This window comes from Zalophus californianus, chromosome 1 (genome assembly GCF_009762305.2).
Source record: "Zalophus californianus isolate mZalCal1 chromosome 1, mZalCal1.pri.v2, whole genome shotgun sequence".
Lineage (NCBI taxonomy): Eukaryota > Metazoa > Chordata > Mammalia > Carnivora > Otariidae > Zalophus > Zalophus californianus.
This window is the reverse complement of record NC_045595.1, coordinates 130812811-130834227: the sequence shown is the minus strand read 5'-3', so window position 1 is coordinate 130834227 and position 21417 is coordinate 130812811. Positions and strand designations below refer to the sequence as shown.

The 21417-nt window shown below is 44.8% G+C and overlaps 1 protein-coding gene across 3 annotated transcripts in view; it reads right to left on the bottom strand.

Moving 5' to 3' along the window:
- USP13 (ubiquitin specific peptidase 13) overlaps positions 1–21417 on the bottom strand; it is a 109437-nt gene that overhangs the window by 36521 nt on the left and 51499 nt on the right. For all 3 annotated transcript variants that reach the window (XM_027584459.2, XM_027584460.2, XM_027584461.2), the window contains 6 exons: positions 18003–18097; positions 16545–16732; positions 11798–11869; positions 11344–11437; positions 2406–2531; positions 1150–1303 (listed from right to left, as the gene is read on the bottom strand). In XM_027584459.2, the coding sequence (XP_027440260.1) occupies positions 1150–1303; positions 2406–2531; positions 11344–11437; positions 11798–11869; positions 16545–16732; positions 18003–18097 (729 nt within the window). The remainder of the gene's footprint in view (positions 1–1149; positions 1304–2405; positions 2532–11343; positions 11438–11797; positions 11870–16544; positions 16733–18002; positions 18098–21417) is intronic.

Genomic DNA, 21417 nt, shown 5'->3' with positions numbered 1-21417 from the left:
CACATCTGAATATGGGTTTAAAATTCAGTGTCCAGTCCACAATCAGTTTATGATGTACCTATATCTAGGATGCCAGTATTAGGTGTCCCCACAATCAATTTCCAGGGACTAAATTATAAATCTTTCTGTAAAAGAATAGTTACCACTCATAAATTATAAACAGTGAGTTAGAGAGGATCACAGAACTGAGTGGAACATCTCCGAGGCTGGCAAGAGAAAACAATTAAGCCTAATTCTAAAAAGGAAACAAACCACAGACCCCTATCCTCATTTCTACTTTATACAATGGGTAAGAATTTAGAAACTGGCCAAAAGCTGCACAAGCTTATAGAAAATGGAAATCGTTTCATCTTAAAATCATCATAATCATCGCTTTTCAATTAGCACAACAAACTGACCCCCCCCAAAAAAGAGGGAAAAAGGCCACCCAGTGAGTTACTGACATTTACGCAAATGACCAGTTCACAGGACATAAGCAATATAGCAGACATTTTGCCTTTTTCTGCTTCGAAATGTTATTTCTAAGAAATACCATTCATCTATTCTGCCTGGGAAGAACCACACAGACTGACTGAAGGAACCTTCCCCTGAGACCCCAGCAGTTCCTCCACCTCCTTCCTGCTTCTAAAGTCCAAAGACCCTTCTAATGGGCCTCGCTCCTACAAGAGCCCTTCCCTGCTGCATCTCCCACAGGGGGCGTCTTCAATACTCAGATGCCAAAGTCAGATTATTTCAAGAGATCGCTGCTAGAACGTCTCACCCCGAAAAATGCTGATCATTTCCCCCAGAATTTATGGCACAACTCATGAGTGCTAATGTTAAAGAATTTTCTACATCTATAATTACAAATAATGTTCCCCCAAAATAAGCTGACTTCAAGCCAACCAACTGGTCAAATTTATAGGCACTAAAATAGGTTCTACCCATAATCCCTCAAACAAAAACCCGTGATGCATCGGACTCTTCTCACAAGAAAGGCACATGGGGACTGGGGAAAAGAGGGAAAGAGACATGCGAACCAGACACCATCTGGACTGGGTCTCCTCCTGACGCGACTCAGCAGTGACTAAACCGTATTATCTCTGATTCGAGGGTTTGTTTGCACGTATGAGGAAGCACATAGCCAAGTTCCCACTTTGGGACCATTACCCTTGTTGGTTGCTGCCTCCATGGCCACAGGTAACTGCATCAGGTAATCCACCCTCTCCGTGTAGCGGACTTTGCGCGTCTGACAGCACTGAATACGTTCTTCCACCAAAAACCGAAAAACATCACTTGGGTTTTCTGAGCCAATGCGGTTCCTCTGAAGGTTAGATTAGATCAGGTTAGTAAACGTATGAATATTAAGCCGTGAATAAAAATTGGCACAAAAGAGAATATATAAATCTGGTGTAAGGATCTGGCACTAAAAAGCATTCTCTCTGGGCATGACAGTTCACCAGAGTACTTTAAAAACAAAATGCAGGCGTATATCCAAAAACGGGGGACTGGTTAAATAAACTACAGTTCATCATGTGAATGAACATCATGCAGCCACTAACAGTCATGAAAGAGGAACTGACCCAGCAGGAATCAGAAGAAAGGGGATGAGGGAGCCAGACTAAAGAGAAGGGGGGAGAGTAAAGGACTGCCCTGCAAAAATCAAGGCACATATGATGGGGTCATGGAAATGCATTGGTGTAAATTCTACACAAAAAAGAAATCACGCTACGTTCAAATATGTAATGATGTGGCAAAATGTTCACAACACGTTAAGTGGAAAGCAATGCTTATAAAACAGCATGGAGAGAATTAATAAATGCACCAGGAAAGTGTCTGGTGGGTCAGACACCGAAATGGTAGCACTGCTTATTTGTAGGGGCTGTTACCACTGGCTATTTTGATTTTCTCCTTTGTGCCTTTTTATATCTTCCACAGAGAACATTTTTGTAATCAGAAAAAAAGAAGTTGTTTTTTAAGAGGGAGAAGAAAGCCTTTAATCACGAATTCTCGGGAGCTTTTAAGAACCACAGCACGGAATGTGATTAGACTCTGCTGGGAGCAAAGTGTGACCATCTCTGAGTGGTGGCACAAGGACACCAAATACCACACTGGACTCTTAAGGAGCTTTGTCACGGAGATCAAAAAGAACTTTGACTGAAATAACGGACAAACATTCCTTTAATTACAAATTAAAAGGAGAACGGGGAGATCCAGAAGTGCTAGAAAACAGAGCATGAGCAGCGATCATGCCACACGGGCTGAGCAGAGACAGCCTCACGCCGATGCAGCACCAGCTGGGACAGTGACAGATTCAGGAAAAGGGCTGGGGGTGGGCATCCCGGCCCAGCCAGAGGGGACCGTCCCCAGGCACTGCGCACCCTTCTTACCACCTTTTGAGCATTTCCAAAGACTGACTCACTCACCTCTACTAGATTCACCAGGTGCAAGAAAAACTCCTGGGCATCCTGCTGTCTATTAGAGGAGAATTCTGGGTGGCTCTTGCTTACAAAGGCCTTAAACATGCGTGGAGAGATCCCATTCTGTTGAGGCTGAAATATAAAAATAAAACAAATGAACCACACTTTCCTACACATTCATGGCACTAAGCAGCCAGCAGAGTAGGGATTTACCATAAGCCCCAATTTTCAGATGAGCCCACTGAAGCCCACAGAAGCTAAACAATGAGAAGAGCCAGCATTCACTGGATGTTTCCTGTGGAGTGGGCATCACACTAACAAGACATGATAAACAGCCCCACTTTCTAAGAAAAGGCATTATGAGGTCCCTCTTCACAAGGCTTGCTGTGAGAGCCCACTTCAGAGCAGGCTAGAGAGGCGGCATGAGTGGGTCCTCGGAAGGAAGTTAATGGAGAGGAGCGCTCTCCACACCTCCCTTCCTTCCCCCTGAGAGAGCAGGAGAGAAGCCCTAGTAGAGACCCGGATGCAGACATACCTCGTTTGATTGTGCTTCGCTTTATTGTGATTTGGCCATATGGTATTTTTTTACAAATTGAAGGTTTGTGGCACCCCTGCATCAAGCAAGTCTATCGGTGCCATTTTTCCAATATCATTTGCTCATTTTGTGTCTGTGTGTCAAATTTTGGTCATTCTCAAAATATTTCGAACTTCTTCATTATTATTGTATTTGTTAGGGTGATCTGTGGTCAGTAATGACAACTCACTGAAAGCTCAGATGATGGTCAGCCTTTTTCGGCAATAAGGTGTTTTTAATTAAGGTATGTACATTGCTACTGCACACTTAATAGACCACAGTATCACATAAACATCGCTTTTATATGCACTGGGAAACCAAAAAATTCATTTGGCTCACTTGACTGCAACAGTCCCTTTGCTGTCCTTGCAAGAACAGGAAATGAAACCACACAACCCCGGTAACCACTGCAGAGGTGCTCAGGCTCACGCGTCTGCCCTGGGCTGTCTCTGGATCAGAGCACGGTTGTTCCCAGGAGCTTGCCCCTCGCCTGGAGACGCTGGAGGAGGGTGGCAGCAGATGCCAGGATGACAGAGCAGGAAGAGCGGGTGGCAGGGACAACTCTGGAGGACAAGGATATACGAACTTCCCCGAGGACCAGAAGGATAGCTCAGAAGGTTGTCAGGCTCCTTCAGAAAGGGCACTGCATAAGACGATGGAAGGTTGGCTGGCGGAGGAGACTTGAGGCAGGAGCCGAGGTGGGGGCTACAGAGGTCAGCTGGACAGAGCATCAGGGAGAGGTCCCAGGGAGGTCCCTAAGGGGACAAGCAGGGAAGAGGGACATCTCTAAAGAGCCACTAATGTGCCCCTACAAAAAGCTAGCCATGGCAGCCAAGAGGGAGCCAAACGCCCTAGCCCAGTGAAAGGCTCTGCCTCTTGTCTAATGTCTCCATCTGGTGGTCCTTGCTTGACTCTGGTGGGGCCAGAGGACGCTGATGCTAACCCTTGCGCACCGCTGGTTTCCAAGACCCCCAAGCTTGGTAGGGGAGAGAAGCTTTAAGCTGCCTTTGATGTGAACTGGACTTTTTTAATGCTGGTAATCTCCAGGAACTCACTGGAAATCTAAGCAATCTGTCTGCAATGCTCTGAAGAAGCAGAGTGGGATGAGTCCATATCGCCACTGAGGACAGAAATGGGCTCATGATAAAGCTGATTCCTGAGTCCCCTCCCAGTTCACGCATCTAATAACAGTGTTACCTGTCACTTCATTTCATACTCAACAATAACCCTGCAGAGAAGGTACTGCCGCTATCCTCATTTTATAGCTAGGGTCCAGACACCATGGGAGGTGTGCACAATTACACAGTCAAATGCAACAGGGGATGGGAAAACTCCGTTATGCACCTCCCTGCAGCTCCCCAGCACATACGTTCCAAGCAATGTTTCTAATAAAACTCGGGTGAATTGTCCCGTCTTGCTGACTTTGTCATCCAGTATTTACTAACCACCTACTTCATGCAGACCACTGGGGATTCTGCCCTTGGAGAGCTGAGAGACCACGGGGAAATGAGAGACAACACATGTATCTATGGCAAATGCTGGGGGACGCTGCCCAGGACCTGGAACAGTGTCCAGAGCTCTTAGAGGACAACGCCCCAAAGCGGCAGCATGGGGGCATCCGAGGACGTGGAAACTATACATAAGTGGCCCAGCTTGCACACACACCCGTCTTCAGATGTGCTTCCAATGCTAGGTAAAGACCACTATATACCTGATAATTAATTTTACCTGTATATACACCTCCTGAAAACGATGTAACAACTGTAACTCTCTTCACTCACACTGCTGATGCCTATCTGCATTGCATCAGCCAACACAAGCATGCAAAAATAATGCCTTTGCATAATGGCTAACATTTATTCATCCATGTCAGACATTATTCTAGGAACTTGGGTGAATACTTACTAGGTGCCAGGCACAGTTCTGAGTACCTTGTAATACATGTATCTTGCTTAACTCACTTAACCTGATGATAATGCTTGATGATGATGACTGTCACCACTTGACAGGTGAGGAAACTGAGGCAAAGCAGCGTTAAGTAGCTGGCCCAGCATCACACAGCTACAAAAGTCAGTCCCTTGCTGTCCCTCCGTCTCGCTGTCTGTCTCTGTGTGTCTATCTGTCTGTCTCTCTCTTTTTATCCCATGTCTTAATACCGCTTTCACACACTAGTTCTCATCTCTGATGGCCCTGAGTCCCCCTCACCAGTTGCTGAGAAAGGGAGACAGTATGTCTTGGACTCTGAGTAAGCTCTCTTCAAACCCACGTGCCTCTGGAGCCAACATTACGGTCAGTCCAGCAACTATTCCTCCACCCTTGGCAGTGCAGGGGCACCGCGTGGAATCCATCTTTTCACCTTGTGCCTCTCTCTTTAGGCCTTCACATACGCACACACTCGTTCCCTGCTGCTGATGACATTTCTTCCTGCAAGCCGGGCTTCAGCTTGATGTGGCTGCCAGTCCCCATCAAAGCAGCTGCCTTGGGAAGTTTAACAAGTCAGGAAATTCAGAAAAGTCAGCTGCTGATTTTTGCCACCATGTGGTCGTGTAACTGGAAGGAGTCTCAACAGGGACTGTGGTGAAATCCCCAGAACCTCAGCCCCGAACCTGGACTGTGCCCAGGCTCCTTCGCTAGCCACACCTCTTTTCTTTCTCTACCCATTTCATTTCCTTGTTTTCTCTCAACTGACCTTCCTTAATCCTTCGTTCAATCTTCTGCCAAGCTATAGCTTGAGAACTGCTAATCATTGGGAAGTTATTTGAAAAGGCTTCCTAACCAGAGAGATGCTCTCTCCCTCCCCACGTCACACTGCAGACCAGCTCCTGAACTTCACAGCTGGATTCGAGCTGTTTAGTTCAAACTAGACTACTCCACAGTTAATGCCTTGATCATCAGCTGGGCTGGCGGCCTGCACCCATGTCCCACGCCTATTCTACCTGATTGCAGAGGAAGTCCCCCTAATTCCCATACTCAACTAATAGTATGTTCCCTTCGTATCTGGTATAGTAGAAAAGTCTTCCAGATCTAGCTTCCAGCTTATCAGAAACACAAGCTGAACAAGGCAAAAATCTTCAAAACAATCCTGGGGCAAATGATCCAGCTCCTTCCACAAATCAATAGCTCGCAGAAAGAAAAGCAGGGGGACTTATAAAAGTCATCTTTGACACCGCAGGGGGAAATCTGGACATGGACTGGGCATTGGACGATGCTGAGGAATGGTTATTGATTTTGTTGGTGTGCTTCTAACACTTGAAACAACTTTTAACATGATTTTTATGTGGGGGAAAAAAAGGTATTCTAGTCACAGATGTGTGCTAACATTTACAGGTGACAAGGAGGATGCTTAGATTTTGTGTTAACACACTGCAAGGAAGTGGAGGGACAGGAAGGGGAGGACAGAGGAAGAGAAGGGAAAGGAAAAGTTGAGCCTAGGGGGCATTACTGAAACCAAACCCGCAGAACGGCAATTGCTGAAGCTACACAAAGCTACTTGTACGCGTATTTGCAAATGGAAAAAAAAAAAAAATTAATGACCGGGCTCTGAATAAGGCAGTGAATACTTAAACCAAAAGTCAAAATAAGAACCAAAGAACTTAGTCAAAGAAACCGTGTTTCCTAGTTGGCAATGCGCCAGTGATATCATCCCAAAGTCCCCTATGGGTCCGTCGTCGCACACGAGGAGAGGGAGTGACCAGACTGGACCAAGAAAGAGTCAGACCTGCCTTCAGCAAGCACACACTCTCACCCATGAGCCGACCCCTCTATACCTGAAACCATGGCTAGTCCCGACAACTACCTTTATTAGGAGGGAGCCCCTGGCGTCTCCAAAATAGCAACCACCTAAGGAACCTGTCATATTTATAGGATACTGTACTTACTTTCTCCATCAGCGATTGCAAAACAGATCAGCTAAAATTAGCAAGAGGGCTACGGTGTTCAGAATCTTTCCCAAATGCTTACAAGGACTTTCTGTTTAACTCTGCACTAAGAAGGTGGCCAGACACTCCTCGCTCACATTCCTCTGAGCCTAACGCTTTAATTAATACACACACAGCAAAAGTGGGGCTTTGTATCACATTAAAGAGCAATACCTGCACAGATATTTACACTGTAAAACTCCAGGAATAAAAAGAAAGGTAGACGCATCCCAGCCTGCCCCTAATACACAGATGTGTGGCATCTGTTCATTTCAACGTTTAACCTTAAACCATAAACCTTGGATCTAACCCAGTTCCTAACTAGATCCAAACCCCAAATCTCCAAAGCTAAAGGAACAGAGTGCATTCCCCAAGTTATTTTTCTTATTTCAAAAAGTGAGTTAGAAATGTTACATTTGCTGCACCTAGGAAAATGGAGATTAGTGAAAATAAAGTTCTCATGTTTGGGGGTAAAATTACATCACCTCAAAGTCGAACACTGGTTATCTCATGTTGATCAAAAACTGAGACCAGCAATTATGCGTCAAGGATTTTTTAGTGGGGAAATCAAATGAATTGTCACTTAAGAAATACAGTTTGTTTGAAATATAGAATTGTTTCAAACATGTTATCTTTGGAAGGAGAAATAAATTACAGAGTATTCGGCATTAAAAAGTGTGAAAGCGTGGTCTCAGATTGCATAAGACAGGAATATATTTTTTGAAGAAAGAAAAGTGCCCCTTTATAGTGAGAGGTTTTATCTACTGCAGATGCAGTTTAATTTTAAAAATCAATTCAACACATTTATGTAGAAACGGCAGTGCCCAAAACAAATACCACAAATCTTTTTACAGATGAAAATGTGCATTAAGCATGCATATATAAAAACAAGATTTCACCTTGGTCTGTGGAAGACCAGTTTAACACTGGGAAGCATATAGCCTAGAAATGCAAGACAGAGGCATTGGGAAATAAGTTGCCGGGGCCACCTGGTAATTGTGCAAACTTTAAGGACCCTCTTTTGTCATCCGCCTGCACCATCCACACTCTGAGGCACTGGACATCTGAAGGAAATGCTGGGACAACTATCAGGGAAGCAGGATCGTGTAGAGGTCAAAAGCAGACTCAGGGGCCAGCCTGCCTGGTGTGAATCCCAGCCCTGCCACTCGCTGGCTGTGGAACTTCAGGCAAGGTTTTTTGTGCATTAGTGAGCATACAGAAAGAACCTGGCCTTTCATAAGCAATCTTAGTTATTAGTACCGCTGCTGGTGGGGGCCCAAAAAAAGGCACTCCCACCACATGGCTCTGACTCTTCTCTCTTGCTCTCTCTCCCTTCCACCGCACATTCCTCTTGTGATCCATCCCCTTCTCTGGTTTAGCACACCTTCTTTCTTCTCTTAGAGCATTTCGGGCACATTACCAATCACAAATGCCACAGGCCCAGGACAAGGCCACCTGACCAAAGGGCTCCTGACCCCCGAGAGAAGAAAGAGTCTCACAAATTGATTTCTCTGAAACCAATTGCCAGTGAAAATCCTGACGCCTCAGAAAGTAATTCCCTCCACTGTCAAGGGGAATGGAGATTTTACTATGAATTACTTGTCTGTTCACGTAACAGATTAAAACTGACTCCTCCAGAGCCACAAAGAAAATCATATGGTCATTTCAAGCTCATTTTGAACGTTAAGGGACCCTATTGATGCCTGAGCCAAAGACTCACTCATACCCCACCCACCTAGAAAGGTCTTCCCCACCACTCCCAAGATGCACACCCGTACTACTGGTCACATTCAGGATTCTTTCTCAAAGACCACTAGATCATGGCATCAGAGAGCAGGAAAGGATTTTACAGATCATCTAAATCAAAGGTCACACACCCAAATACAATAGCGTACCTGCCAAGTCATGAATCACAAAGGGACTGGAGCCAGCCGGGGACTGTGTGTCCTATTTGAAGGGAGGGCCGCTACTCAGCTCCAGCCATCTGCTATCATGGGCCTGGAACTGCCACAGGGTCTGACTGTTTAAGAGAACCTGGAAGTTCTGGGGTGCCTTGTCGGCTCAGTCAGTTAAGCATCCAACTCTTGGTTTCGGCTCAGGTCATGATCTCAGGGCCATGAGATCGAGCGCCGCATCGGGCTCCATGCTGGGCATGGAACCTGCTTAAGATTCTCTCTCTCCCTCTCCCCCTGTCCCTCTCCCCCGACCTGCACTCACTCTCTCTCTAAGAAAAAAAAAGAGAGAGAGAGAGGCTGGAAATTTAGATATTTATGTATGGGCCAAGCAAAACACACCTAACAGGCCAAATATGGCCCAAATGCTGCCAGATTACCCATGTTGGGCCACACAAAGCAAGAGTTTCCACATGTAGGCTTCAGGCCCCTAGAGATCACAAAGCTACTGCACAATAGTCACTAAGCCCAATGGTGAGGAGGGGGCAAGGGCCCCAAGTAGTCATTGTTCATAGAATGAATAAATAATGTGCCTTGTTCATATAAGAATGATTTTTGGGGCACCTGGGTGGCTCAGTTGGTTGGGAGGCTGCCTTCGGCTCAGGTTGTGATCCCAGGGTCCTGGGATCGAGCCCCACGTCGGGCCCCTGCTCAGCGGGGAGTTGGCTTCTCCCTCTGCCTGCCCCCTCCCCCGCTCATACTCACTCTCACTCTGTCAAATAAGTAAATAAAATCTTAAAAAAAAGAACTATTTTTATTCTAATGTAAAAGGACATTTTAATATTAACAAAACCAAACTTTACTGACAAACATCACCAAAATTGATGACTTTTCATTCCATATTTTCTCAAATGAGGAGATTCCAAAAACACAACCACAGGCACGTAATATACCCAGATTTTATTTACATGGGAGAGAGAACCTTCACACTTGCAACATTCACAACCACTACCTGGACAAATTCTGCCATTTGACTGCTGGGATTGGAAGTTTACGTGACTTGCCCACAGTCTCACAGCTCCTTACAGAGCCTGGAAGGGAATCCCAGAGTCCCTGAGACCCAATCCAGTCTCCTTCTCCTCCACCAAGGAAGGTGGGCTCTGACCCAAAAGTGGCCTAAGAAGTGGCATAGCATGGATTAAAAACCCAAGCTAAATGTGATGAAAAGAAAATGCTGGTCCAAGCTGTTTTCACCAACACCTCTTCAAAGCTTCACAGGAGCTCAGAGGTAGAAGAAGCCTGGATGCCCCCATACCCCACCCACACCCAAACCATCCCTTCAACTGCGTCCCAGATGAGGGCCTTCCAGTCTTGGATGGATAAGGAACTCGGTACCTTGCCACGCTGGATGGCAATGCATCTTCCGGCCCCCACACCACTCTGATCTCCCAGCCTGGCCATTTGGAGTGTCTACTTCCCTCTCTACCCTCTTCAGCCCCTTCCTACTCCTCACCTCCAAACACCACCTCTAACTGCTCCCTTCATACTCTCCCTTCTCTCAGTTGCTTCATTTCCCCAACTAGCTGGCTTCATTATGAACAAGAGTTTACTCACTTTCCATTCCTGCTGTCGATCTAGTTAAGGATGGCTGACTTGAGGTGGGAGCACAGAGGCCAACACTTGAGCTCTGTCCACTAAGCCAAGTCAGAGCACTCTGTGGTCAGAGCAGGTGGTGGGGGAAAGGGGCACGCACTCCACTCAGGCCATAGGCAACATTACGAGCCAGGCTGCCAAATGCAGCTGTGTAAGCTGGGCACTGCAGAATTTCAAGGGCACCACTCAAAAAAGACCAGGTTGTGAGCAGTGCCCTCTGGAGTTGTGCAACAGAGCCACCCAGGGAGGGGTCAGTAGCCCACTCTGCAGGCACATGGAAATGCAAGTCTGGCTATCAGGATATGGAGTGCATCTTTCAGTTATTCTATCAGTAAACAGTGACTGAATGGCCAACTGAGTTTCTCATACCTGAGTGTTTTGACAAACCCCCTAGCAGCTTACCAAAAATGAGGATTGCCCAGACCTCTCCAGAAACTCAGAATCCTCAGCTCTGGAGGCTGGAATGGGGTGGAGAAGAGGGTAGAATAGGAATGTGTATGTTGTTTTTTAACAACCAGCTTCTTGAAAAATCCTAGCAAACAAAGTTGAGACTTAGGAGAAGAAAGATATTATAAGGGCCAAGATTATGTTACCAAGGAGAAAATGTTTATATTTGTGTAAGGCTTATTCTTTCCATCTCAGCTCTATTTTCTGAAGAACATTGTTCTGAAAACCATTAATGATGACACTCACATATAATCCATAAAGCAACTGTCACTAGAAACACCAACCCTAGCTATTACTTAGCACAATTTTTAAGAGCACACAGACACCCTAGACTCCAAAATGAAATGCTGACAGCTCGATAAATTTAGAGCTACCATGTGCCAAATCATAGGAAATCCACATTGTAGCTGCTAAAGATCCTCCTACCTACCTATCAACATGGCAGATACTGGGACACATACCTTGTGTTCCTCCTTCATCACCTGTTCAATGAGTTCAGATTTCACTGGAGGTTTTGAATACTGGCCCGAGAGAAGGCCATGTCCTAACTTAGTCCTGGACAGGAGGGAGAAAGAAAAACAAAAAGGTCATTGTTTTTTCCCCATAGAGACATTAACATTACCTACGAATGCTTTCAGGTGGAACATTTTATCTTGATTACTCAAAAATAACTTATTTATTTGATTTTTCTTGACAACTGATGCCATTTCAGACCATCCTCAGTACTTTATAAATAACTATTAATATCTTTCTTCTTAACAAAAGTAACATGTGCTCATTTTAGAACACTTTTAATACAGAAAATTTTAAGAAAGAGATAATTGCCTTTAATTCTGCAACCCAGCAAGAACCATTATGAACACTTACTGGATACTTTTCTAAAAAACTTTTGGATACTTTTCAATCAGCACTTACATCTGTGTGTTGAAGTCCTGTGTTGGATCTAAAGGAGAGTAGTCAAATATTCTTGGGAGATTCCCTACATACCTAGAAAATGAGAAGGGAGAGTCAAAACATAGGGACTGGAAGAACAGAAACAAAGAAAGCTGCCATCCTAGCGAAGACCTTCTTGCCTTTCTATCAAAGTTAAATCATCCACCTAAAGAAAACTTTTCCTGAGACCCTACCTCTGCAGCCATATTCATGGGCCTCCCTAAAATGTTTGTGCTTCTATCAGTGGGTCTCCACCCTGGGTGCAGGTTAGAATCACTTATAGAGTTTCTCTGAAAAACACCAAAGCCAAAGCTACCCCCAGATGCTCTGATGTCATTGCCTGAGACTGAGGCCTGGGATCTGCAATCTTTTCAAGGTCCCCCAAGTGATTATAACATGTAGCCAGAATCAAGAACCACCAGTTTATGCCACCTCAATTACCATCTCAAAAATGAATGGTAAGGGGCGCCTGGGTGACTCAGTTGGTTAAGCATTTGCCTTCAGTTCAGGGCACGATCCCAGGGTCCTGGGATCGAGCCCCACAATGGGCTCTCTGCCCAGCAGGGAGCCTGCTTCTCCCTCTCCCTCTGCCTGCGACTCCCCCTGCTTGTGTTCACTCCCTCTCTCCCCATCAAATAAAAAATAAAAATAAAAATAAAATGAATGGTAAGACTAGGAATTATGCCAATCGTATCAAAATGAATACTGACGATAATAGCAGTGACGACTACCACTTCTTGAGGGCTCTCTGTATAATCTGGCTGGGTCTTCATTACAACCATACGAGGAAGGGATGGTTATAGTTTACCCATTGGAGAGATGAGCAATCAGCATGCTTCCAAAGTTACCCAAGGAAGGAGTGATGAAGCCCAGAGTGCAACCAGGCAGCCTGGCTCCAAACCCCTGCTCTGAACCACTCTGCCCTGTCCGTGCTCCCTTGAGCAGGCCCCAGCCCCTCCTTCTGACCAGTTTACCTTGACAGAGCAGTGCCAACTTCCACCACCCATCTCTAACCTCAGTGTACAATCATTCCTTTCACTTCGTAAGTTCATTTCCTATTTCATACCCTCTGCTTTGTGCTGTTCATCTTTCCGTCTTCAGGCTTTGACTCTCTGAGCGTGAAAGCTCTAGAGAGAAGAATCCAGAAGCAGATCCCTTTCCCCGGCACTTCATGCACCCTGCTCTGCCCACTTCTCTGACCTCATTCCCATCCCTCTCCCTAGTCCACAGCACCCCAGCCACGTGTCCTTCTTTGCCAGGACATGCCAAGCTCACACCTGCTTCAAGGTCATGCCATCTGCTATCTCTTTCCCGGAATGTTCTCTCCACAGACCTTTGCTCCATCTCAGATCTGTTTAAAAAGCACCTCCCCACCTCTCCTAATTCCCCATCACCTGATCCTGGTTGACTTTCTTCTTGGCATGCATCAGTATTTGCAATTTTATAATTTATCTCCTTGTTGATTATCTCTCTAGAGATTATATACTGGAGTATAATCTCCATGAAGGCAGATACATTTTCTAAATTACTGCATTTCCAGCACTAGAATAGCATCTGACGTGTAAAAGGCACTAAAAAAACATCTGTTGAATGAATACATTCATATAATGTAATCATATAACCAACTTCCATAACTGACTACCTATAAGCCAACAGAAAAGGCATTACTGCGACAAAGCCCTAGCAGAGAACCACGACACACTAGTAGTTAGCAATGACCTCTACTACCGGACACTTGCAGGCACCTGCTATCTACAAACTCAGAATTTGTACCCCAGATTATGTACTTTTGTCAAAATTAACAGAGCCCACTTCTCTGGGACAGGCCCTTTCATATGGCTTTTGGATATGTCATCTAGAAATTTTCAGTGGACCAAATAAGAGAGCAACCAAACTTTGTAACCAAACTATCCACAGCCAGAGACTGCACAGAGGAATTGTTAATATACAACATGATGAACTCATTAGATCTCTTACAAGCCAGTCTTTATCGTATTTCAAAAGCTGACCAGATAAGAAAACCTCACTGGGAAGATAAGCATTAGTGAGGCTTATGCTTTCAGGCAAGATTGGTGGAGAAAAATGAAAAATTAAAGGCGGTAAATCTTTGATGTCAGAAAAGTCCATTTTGCTAGTAATTTCTATTACTTTTCTAAATGACGAGGACTATTCTTCATTACAACAAAGTTGAATTAAAACACAGAAGTAATGCTAGATACTTTTTAAAATATGTATCGTGACTTCAGTTTGCAGTCTAGTGGTTCTCAAAAAAGTAGTTTTGCTATCTGACAATCCATCTTAGCTCTCAATCAATTTATACGCCATTTATTTCGATTTGATCAGCATCAGAATTATTCTGAAATGTAAACCGGGTTCTAGTGGCAGGCAGGGTATCACAGAGTCAGGCTGACATTTCCGAATTACACTCTGGTTGTGCGTAAGCCATTTAATCTCTCCATGAGTCACTCTTTCTACTTATAAAATGGAGACACTGCTCCTGGACCCAACTCCACTGAGAGTTAGTCCTGATGGGGAGAAAGGAGTTTGAAGAGCAAGTATGTCAATCAAGTGATGTTTGGTAAAAGAATGAACAGACTGAGGACAAGTATTATGAGTAGGTTGCTCATGTTCTAATATACACAGTAAATGTTTAGAAAATAGAATATTAAATATTCAGTAATATACAATTCTGAGACTCTTGAAACAACACTGAAGGGAGATATGTGAATCTTAAATCCAAAACACAGACGTGAGGTACCTTTTTTCACTAGAGAAAAAAATTCAGAAATATGACTGTTCATCAAACTTTGGAGGATAGAGAGCATTTTCAAAACCTATAGGCTGTAAGGCACCGAAACAGTTGTTGGGTTTTGTAACCAAAGAACACAAGTTCCCTCCATTCTAGTTTAAAAGAAATAATAATTACACAACATCTACCGCAAGGCCTTTCCTTCAATATATTTTTTATTTAAATCAAGGACCATGAGAAACGTAAGATGAAGTTACACTGTTCCCCAATCAAATAAGAATACAAGTATGAGACGTGGGCAAAAATTTATAAAAATAATACAGTGTGTCGGGCGTCGGGCATCTAAGTGGCTCAGTCGGTTAAACGTCTGCCTTCGGCTCAGGTCATGAGCCCAGGGTCCTGGGATCGAGCCCCACGTCGGGCTCCCTGTTCTTGGGGAGTCTGCTTCTCCCTCTCCCTCTGCTGCTCCCCGCGCTTGTGTTCCCTCCCCTCCCAAATAAATAAAATCTTTAAAAAAAAAAATATGATGTGTGAGGCATACCTTTGAAAAAGTGCTCCCATCTCAGAGCTTCAAACTTGCTCTTTCTCTGTCCAAAACCCTCTATCCCCAGTTTTCCCGCGTATCAGTCAAGGTGTGTGTCCCTTTGTGTGCCCTCTCTCCAAAGAGACCCTCCCTGACCATCTCTTCCCCTTTTCCTTCACGGAACTTACCATGTTTATAACCATGCAGTTGTTCTTATGATCATTTGTTCACCGTCTGTTCCCCCAAGTGGAGCCAGGCACCACGTCCTTTTGTTCACCACTGAACCCCCTCCCCACCCAGCACCCTGCTGAGCAGAGCAGAACCCACTCTTCATTGGCTGGATGAGAAAATGAAAACTAGACACGCAAACTGGCCATAAATTTCCAAAGCCGGAAAACAGCAAGAAAAGTAAGTCTTCAAATACCAAGAGAGAAAAGAAGAGGGTGTCTGATATACTTTTGATTAGCTACCATGAAAGCCATTAGCATTTCAACTCCACAGGGCTAAAACATTGCCCTGGGCTATTCCCAGCAGGCTGTCTGCCCCTCCATCGGTGGGTCAGTGTGTGTCCTCTTCCAAACTTGAACCATGGTGGAAACCAACCCGCTCTGGAATACACTAGAGATAATTTTCTGAACTTCAGGCAGTGGCTGCCCACGAGTGCACCAGCCTCGGTCCCGGTCTGTGCAGCAGCCCCGCGAAGCCCAGCGCAGAGAAGAGAAGGGCCACAAGACATAGCCGCTCTGCCCTCCGTGTGGGAGGAAGGAGGCAGCCTCGTACACACACACTTAGGAAACATCCTCCATCAGTGCCTCCCGATTATCTGTGGCGAAGGGCCAGCTTTTCTGTTTATTTCAACTCATACAGATGTCTCCTTTAAGATATATAATAAAAGTAATTCGAAAAATGAAATGCCACTTATAAAGCATGACAATGTCGACTTGCTACAAAAATTTCCACATGCTCCCTCTCCGTTTCCATAGTTATCACACATCCATACCCAGCAGTCCAAGGACCAGCACCAGTCCGCGAACCACATTTTGAGTTGTGAATAACGCAAAGCTTAAATCCTCTAAGAAACTCCACTCACCAGGAGGGCAACACTGACCAAACCAATCACTGAATCTCTCCTAGCATATCTATAGAAGGAATGTGTCAGGCGTGCTGTGAAGATGGATGATTAATATTTTCTTGGCATAGAGGGGGATTGAAGGTCTAAAAACGGAAGCCATTATTAATACGACAAGCCCCGGTAAGTTTCTCAGTTACAAAGCTCTCCTGATCTCACCTGATTCCCATAACACTTGACAAGTGTTCTCACCCAGCTTCAGTGCAAGAAGTCACACCACACGCATGCGGTGGCATGTCCTGCAGGTGATGAAGACGAGCTTCCCCTGCACATCCGGGGGCGGACAAAGGGCAACGCTGTGCGCCCAGCTCTGCGGGGGGACACTTACGCTCTCTGGAACTCTGGGATGCTGAAGATGGCCTGCATGACGGAACTCAGGTAGCAGCTGTTACCCAGATTCTTGAGACCCGTGTACCCGGGGCCATACATGGGCTTCAGCTTCGTCCCCGTCTCCTGGATCACTTCCCACTCACTGACCCGCGGCTTGATGTCATTGTCCCGAAGCCCATTCTCTGTCTGGGGCAAAGTCATTGAAGGAAACCAACTTTAGTTGTAATTATCACCCAAAGCCCATGTCCCAAGAATTATTTCTAACAGCAATGAATGTTTCTGCCCCTTTGTTCCCCAAGATAAGCAGAAAAATCACCTAATTAAAGGGACTGACGTGGCGATGCTGCACAAAAATGTCAATATATTTAATGCCACAGAACTGCACACTTAAAAATAGTAAAATGGTAAATTTTATGTTATGTATGTCTTTCCACAGTAAATATACACACTTAAAAGACTTAAATATGAAAGAGAGAAACCAAGGGGAAAGGAGATAGGAGGAAGAAAGACAAATAGGAACGGAAAGAGAGAAGTTAGTAGAGTAATTATTGCAAAATACAGTAAAAACTGTATTTTCCAGTGCAACCCAGCAAACAGAAAGGCAAGGCCACTGGAGAGGAAAGTGAAGGAAAATCATGGGCCTTGGAAGTGCCTTGAAGGGTGACATGAGTGAGGACAAGGAGATGGAGAGGAGGAGAGCCCGAGGAGAGGGAGACAGGCTGGGAGGGAGTGTGGAGTGTGGAGCGGAGCGCACACACTGAAGCAGCTCCTCACAGGCACAGACGTTACATAGTCATGATATCAGCTTGAAAACACAATATTAAATGAAGCAAAGCTTTTCCCATCAACAACAATATGTTGGCTTATTCTTTCCACCCCTGAGCTCTGCTTCCCTTCCTGAAATTAATTAAAGTGATGTCGGTCACAGATAATTTTAAAGGTTATCTTCCCGTACTTTCTCGCTTCAGTGAACAAGGAGTGATTCATGCAACTCTCCATCAAAGGAGACAGAAATTTTACGAGTAAACTCCAACTAAAACAAATGGTACTTGACGAGGTGCCATTTTTATTATAACATTAAAAAAAAAAAAATGTGGGCGCCTGGGTGGCTCAGATGGTTAAGCGTCTGCCTTCGGCTCAGGTCATGATCCCAGGGTCCTGGGATCGAGTCCCGCATCGGGCTCCCTGCTCCTTGGGAGCCTGCTTCTCCCTCTGCTTCTCTCTCTCTCTCTCTCTCTCTCTCTCTGTCTGTCATGAATAAATAAATAAAATCTTAAAAAAAATGTAAGCTGGTAACCAAAAGAAAATGTTAATTAATTAAATTCAAGGAGTAAATGCAAACATTAAAACCTAAAACCTATAAAAGTAAAATTCCTGTTACAGCAATTACATATTAAAGAAACCAAAGGGTTCCCTCCCCGCAGGGAAGGAATACAGACAAAGTGGACCTTCTTACCCCATGCATATGAAGCATATCAATTCCAAAATGCGCTAAGTGCTTGGCCAAATGAGGATCCAAAACAGGTTCCTCTTCTTGAAAAGAATAAACATCTACAGGGTGAAGAGAAAACAAGCAATGAGATCTTTAATCAAGTCATTCAATATTCAACATATATCTATTGAGCTCCCACTATGCGCCAGGCTTGGGATACATGGTGAATAAAGCCAATAGCAACCTCCTGTGAGTTACACTCAACTGGAGAAAAGACAGATGATCAACAACAAACATAATTAATAGGTCTATTTTGTAATTATACCCATGTATCAATTTTTGACATTTCAGAAGGTTAATTTTTAAAAAGGTTTTCTGAGACAAAAAAAAAAATTTAAAAAGCAGTGTCTAAAAGTTAAAATAGTTGAAATTAGATGAGTGTAAATGCCTAACAACTGATTTTCTAACCAAAACTGCACTGGCGTAACAACCGTGCAGGAGGAGGGAAGGGTGAGGGAGGACAGAGTGGCAACACCTGCCGCGGCAGGGGAACCTATGAGGGAACAGAGCGGACACACGGGCCCTCGAGAGCAGCTGAATGGCTGGAGGAAGGTGTTAGGTCCAAGACAAAACTAACTTCTGCTGTAGAATCCTCTAGAGTCTCAGACCTACCAGCTCACCAGCGTCCACCTCCCACCTGGCCCTGCATCCCTTCTTTCCAACATTAGTGTCCACACCCCACCGAGCTGGTGAGGGACTTAGTGAAGAATGTGCAGTGCACCCCGTAGCACTCACAGCAAATGAGGATGCTCATGGCCCAGCCAGGTGACTCAGGAGGCTCTAGCCACCCCCAGGCCCAGCCCACTGCTCCCAGGGCCTGAGAGATCGGTATCTTGGCCTTCTTGGCAAATCCGCCAAAAAGCTATCGAAACCACTGCCTTGTGTGTCCTCACACAGCAGTGCAGTGTGGGAGAGGGGACAGATACCTTCAGGCCCATTTTGCAGATGAGGAAAAGAGGCTCATGAGGTTAAATCATTTGCCTCAAACCCCACAGGTAGCCCAGAACCCAGGTATCCTGACCTCTCACCCAGTCCTTTTTCCTCTACACCGCACTATCTCTTTAGATCTCTCAGGAGACTCAGAGACTTAGTGAAGCACCATCCTAGGCCCTGAACAGGAAGGGAGAGTCAAAAACCACAATTTCTTCACTCTTAAATTGGAAAAACAAAATCTATTACAAGGAAAATAGGTATCAAGATAGTAGGGGTTCATGGGTGGCTCAGTCAGTTGAGCGTCCTCCTCTTGGTTTTGGCTCAGGTCATGATCTTGGGTGGTGGGGTTGGGCCCCACGTTGGGCCCCATGCTGGGTGTGGAGTCTGCTTGAGATTCTCTCTTCCTCTGCCCTTCCAATCATGTCCTCTGTCTCTCTCTCTAAAATAAGTAAATAAGGGCGCCAGAGTGGCTCAATCAGTTAAGCCTCTGCCTTTGGCTCAAGTCATGATCTCAGGGTCCTGGGACTGAGCCCCGCATCGGGCTCCCTGCTGGGCGGGGAGTCTGCTTCTCGCTCTCCCTCTGCCCCTCCCCCTGCTCCTGCTCTCTCTCTCTCACTCTCTCTCTCCCAACTAAATAAATAAAATCTTTTAAAAAATTTTTTAAAAATAAAATAAAATAAGTAAATTTTTAAAAAGAATAAAAAGGGTAGCATTCTTTAGGACAGTAAAAGAGATTGTCCAAGGATTTTCCTCTTCTTTGGAACATCACCGGAAGGAAAAAAATACACACACACACACACACACACACACACGCACTATGGTGATCTTCTGACCCAAACCCAGATATGTGGAGACTCACTGCCACCAAAGGAAGTCAGTCTTTCCATTATTAATAGAGTAGATGTTGTATAGCTTTCTCTCCTATCCCTCTTCCTCTAGGGGCCCATTTTAACTTGTAGATAGGCAGCCTTCATTTATATTCTTTCTTTAGAATAATTCAGTGCTCTCAAAAGCAAAAACACAAGACAAAATCCCCAGCCCAATCAAGAAAAACTTCCCCAAAAGTTTAAATGCTAAAAACACCAACAAAAATCTTTAATAACTTGAAACAAACACATAAGTAATATTTTTTAGTCTATGGCAAATGACAAGAAAAATACCACTCAAATACTGGCTGAAGGTGAAAATGACATTCCCTAGGCACTTTAACTTTGGTTATTATTAACTAGTGAGATAGTTTTGAAGACTTAGGACTCTAAGCCTCTAATGACTTGAGCTTTATTAGAAAATAACAAAGTTGCCAGAGCTGAGCAGTTGGCATTGGCCTAGGATTTTGAAATAAATGAAAATCACACAGCACTCTATAATTTTTAATTTGTTAGGCTCATGCTATATTGAGAAATTAATGTTTCCTCCCTCCAGTCATTAACTGCTCCGAAGATGTGACATGATTTGGTGAGACACGACAGTTATTTTTTTCACTCCAATGACAAAAACAGTTGAGTGAGTAACATACAAGAAATCTAAAAATGAACTGTGATCCTAGAATTTGGCAAGCATGAAGAATTTATAAATGACACGTAGTCATAGAAAAAAAATGTGAAGTGGACTCAGGAAAGAGCACCCTAAGATGCTACTGAGCTGGTGCAGGGTCCAGTGGGGGCAGGCGATTTCACAGCTGCTGTGGGCATCTCCAGAAACTTCTCCTGCAACCACCAAGGCACCGAGGCTTCTTTTGGGTAACCTAGTTTCACGATAGAAGAACGAAACACCCTCTCCTCTCTCTGTCCCTCCTCACTCCCTTCCCACCCAGAACCTCATCCTTGCTTTCCCAAATCAATGTCTCCTCCCACAAAGGAAAGCTCTTTTTATGTGTTTGTTTGTATGGTGATTTGTTTCTGGGTTTGTTTGTCGCTGTACTCATGGAGACCCAGAATGGAATTTGATATGGGGCCATTACCCATGCCACCACAATGGCCTCGCCTAGGCGGTCCAGGCTTCTTGGAAGAACTGATTCTAAGTTGCGACCTCAAGGTAAGTAGGAGTTTCTCACCGAACAGGTATATCCTTATTGGGGAGAAGGAAACCGGGATGACCAGATCACATTACCATAAAATAGTTGAGTCCACAACCTGCTTGGATTCCATGTTCACTAAGCAATACTCTAAATATAAGTCAGCTCCCCACAGGAAAGGAATGTACTGGTCAAGCCAACATAAACATCCCACTTACAGGCAGTTGTGGTTCTCACCATAAACTAAAAAATAAACACTTTCTCTCTTGCTAGTTGAATTAGCCTCAGTGAGCCTAGCAAATATGGAAATGGGACCGTTGGCAGTGTTACCTTCACCAGGAGGTGGCTACCCGCCCCTAGACAGAGGGCACCCTGCGCTCCCAGGCCTCAATGTCCACAAGGCTCATCATCAGACATTAAGGGAAACTTTAG